At 38.4% G+C, this 3866-nt stretch overlaps 1 protein-coding gene across 1 annotated transcript; it reads left to right on the top strand.

The window, feature by feature from the left end:
- Positions 1–151: 151 nt before the first annotated feature.
- On the top strand, positions 152–3862 carry TRIADDRAFT_62486 (uncharacterized protein; the record flags this gene model as incomplete). The annotated part of the gene is made up of 1 exon (XM_002118415.1): positions 152–3862. A coding segment is annotated over one exon (3711 nt), but the record flags the coding sequence as incomplete, so codon positions are not given.
- Between the last annotated feature and the right edge of the window lie 4 nt (positions 3863–3866).

Below are 3866 nucleotides of genomic sequence, written 5' to 3'. Positions count from 1 at the left end.
AGGCAAGTACGATGACGCTCTATCAATGTATAACAAATCACTCAAGATTAGACAAGAAACACTTGGCGATAATCATCCGAGTGTAGCTGAGTCATATAAAGACATCGCGCTTGTCTATGATAATCAAGGCAAGTATGACAACGCTCTATCAATGTATAGCAAGTCGCTAAAGATTACACTAGAAATACTTGGCGATAATCATCCGAGTGTTGCCGATTCATATAGCAAAATTGCAACTGTTTATGATCATCAAGGTAAGTATGACGACGCTCTATCGATGTATAACAAATCGCTCAAGATTAGACAAGAAACACTTGGCGATAATCATCCTCATGTTGTCGATTCATATGACAACATTGCGCTTGTCTATAATCATCAAGGCAAGTACGATGACGCTCTATCAATGTACAACAAATCGCTCAAGATTAGACTAAAAACACTTGGCGATAACCATCCAAGTGTTGCCGAGTCATATAACAACATTGCACTTGTCTATAAGAATCAAGGCAAGTATGACGACGCTCTATCAATGTATAACAAATCACTCAAGATTACACTAGAAACACTTGGTGAAAATCATCCGAGTCTTGCTACGTCATATAACAACATTGGTGGTGTTTATGATAGTCAAGGCAAGTATGACGACGCTCTATCGATGTATAACAAATCACTCGACATTAGACTAGTAACTTATGGTAACAATCATCCGAGTGTTGCCGACTCATATAATAATATTGCAACTGTCTATTGGAATCAAGGCAAGTATAATGACGCTCTAACAACGTATAACGAATCATTCAAGATAAGACTAGCGACACTTGGTGACAATCATTCGAGTGTTGCCGACTCGTATAACAACATTGGTGGTGTCTATTGGAATCAAGGCAAGCATGACGACGCTCTACCAATGTTTAACAAATCACTCGAGATTAGACTAAAAACACTTGGCGATAATCATCCGAGCGTTGCTGACTCATATAACAACATTGCAAGTGTCTATCATCATCAAGGCAAGTATGATGAGGCTCTATCAATGTATAACAAATCACTCAAGATTAGACTAGAAACTCATGGCGACAATCATCCGAGCCTTGCGGAATCATATAACAACATTGGAGGTGTCTATTATAATCAAGGTACGTATGAAAGCGCTCTATCAATGTATAACAAATCACTCAACATTACACTGGAAACAACTGGTGACAATCATCTGAGTGTTGCTAACTCATATAACAACATTGGGCTTGTCTATGACACTCAAGGCAAGCATGATAGCGCTCTATCAATGTATAACAAATCACTCAACATTACACTAGAAACTTTTGGCGACAACCATCCGAGTGTTGCTACGTCATATAACAACATTGGAGGTGTCTATAAGAATCAAGGCAAGTATGATGACGCTCTATCGATGTATAACAAATCGCTCAAGATTAGACTAAAAGTACTTGGTGATAATCATCCTCATGTTGTCGATTCTTATAACAACATTGCGCTTGTCTATAAGAATCAAGGCAAGTACGATGACGCTCTATCAATGTATAACAAATCACTCAAGATTAGACAAGAAACACTTGGCGATAATCATCCGAGTGTAGCTGAGTCATATAAAGACATCGCGCTTGTCTATGATAATCAAGGCAAGTATGACAACGCTCTATCAATGTATAGCAAGTCGCTAAAGATAACACTAGAAACACTTGGTGATAATCATCCGAGTGTTGCCGACTCATATAACAAAATTGCAACTGTTTATGATCATCAAGGCAAGTATGACGACGCTCTATCGATGTATAACAAATCGCTCAAGATTAGACATGAAACACTTGCAGATAATCATCCTCATGTTGTCGATTCATATGACAACATTGCACTTGTCTATGATCATCAAGGCAAGTACAATGACGCTCTATCAATGTATAACAATTCACTCAAGATTAGACAAGAAACACTTGGCGACAATCATCCGAGTGTTGCCGAGTCATATAAAGACATCGCGCTTGTCTATGATAATCAAGGCAAATATGACAACGCTCTATCAATGTATAGCAAGTCGCTAAAGATTACACTAGAAACACTTGGCGATAATCATCCGAGTGTTGCCGACTCATATAACAAAATTGCAACTGTTTATGATCATCAAGGTAAGTATGGCGACGCTCTATCGATGTATAACGAATCGCTCAAGATTAGACTGAATACCCTTTGTAATAATCATCCTCAAATTGTCGACTCTTATAACAATATTGCGCTTGTCTATAAGAATCAAGGCAAGTACGATGACGCTCTATCGATGTATAACAAATCACTCAAGATTAGACAAGAAATACTTGGTGATAATCATCCGAGTGTTGCCGAGTCATATAACAACATCGCACTTGTCTATAAGAATCAAGGCAAGTATGACGATGCTTTATCGATGTATAACAAATCACTCGACATTAGACTAGTAACTTATGGTAACAATCATTCGAGTGTTGCCGACTCATATAATAATATTGCAACTGTCTATTGGAATCAAGGCAAGTATAATGACGCTCTAACAACGTATAACGAATCATTCAAGATAAGACTAGCGACACTTGGTGACAATCATTCGAGTGTTGCCGACTCGTATAACAACATTGGTGGTGTCTATTGGAATCAAGGCAAGTATGACGACGCTCTACCAATGTTTAACAAATCACTCGAGATTAGACTAAAAACACTTGGCGATAATCATCCGAGCGTTGCCGACTCATATAACAACATTGCAAGTGTCTATCATCATCAAGGCAAGTATGATGAGGCTCTATCAATGTATAACAAATCACTCAAGATTAGACTAGAAACTCATGGCGACAATCATCCGAGCCTTGCGGAATCATATAACAACATTGGAGGTGTCTATTATAATCAAGGTACGTATGAAAGCGCTCTATCAATGTATAACAAATCACTCAACATTACACTGGAAACAACTGGTGACAATCATCTGAGTGTTGCTAACTCATATAACAACATTGGGCTTGTCTATGATACTCAAGGCAAGCATGATAGCGCTCTATCAATGTATAACAAATCACTCAACATTACACTAGAAACTTTTGGCGACAACCATCCGAGTGTTGCTACGTCATATAACAACATAGGAAGTGTCTATAAGAATCAAGGCAAGTATGATGACGCTCTATCGATGTATAACAAATCACTCAAGATTAGACAAGAAACACTTGGCGACAATCATCCGAAAGTTGCCAAGTCTTATAACAACATTGCGCTTGTCTATAAGAATCAAGGCAAGTACGATGACGCTCTATCAATGTATAACAAATCACTCAAGATTAGACAAGAAACACTTGGCGATAATCATCCGAGTGTAGCTGAGTCATACAAAGACATCGCGCTTGTCTATAACAATCAAGGCAAGTATGACGACGCTCTATCAATGTATAACAAATCACTCAAGATTAGACAAGAAACACTAGGTGAAAATCATCCAAATCTTGCCAACTCTTATAACAGCATTGCGCTCGTCTATGATCATCAAGGCAAGTATGACGACGCTCTATCGATGTATAACAAATCACTCGACATTAGACTAGTAACTTATGGTAACAATCATTCGAGCGTTGCCGACTCATATAATAATATTGCAACTGTCTATTGGAATCAAGGCAAGTATAATGACGCTCTAACATCGTATAACGAATCATTCAAGATAAGACTAGCGACACTTGGTGACAATCATCCGAGTGTTGCCGACTCGTATAACAACATTGGTGGTGTCTATTGGAATCAAGGCAAGCATGACGACGCTCTACCAATGTTTAACAAATCACTCGAGATTAGACTAAAAACACTTGGCGATAATCATCCGAGCGTGT

Source organism: Trichoplax adhaerens, genomic scaffold (assembly GCF_000150275.1).
Source record: "Trichoplax adhaerens TRIADscaffold_82 genomic scaffold, whole genome shotgun sequence".
NCBI classification, from domain to species: domain Eukaryota; kingdom Metazoa; phylum Placozoa; class Uniplacotomia; order Trichoplacea; family Trichoplacidae; genus Trichoplax; species Trichoplax adhaerens.
This window is presented reverse-complemented; position numbering and strand designations above follow the sequence as displayed.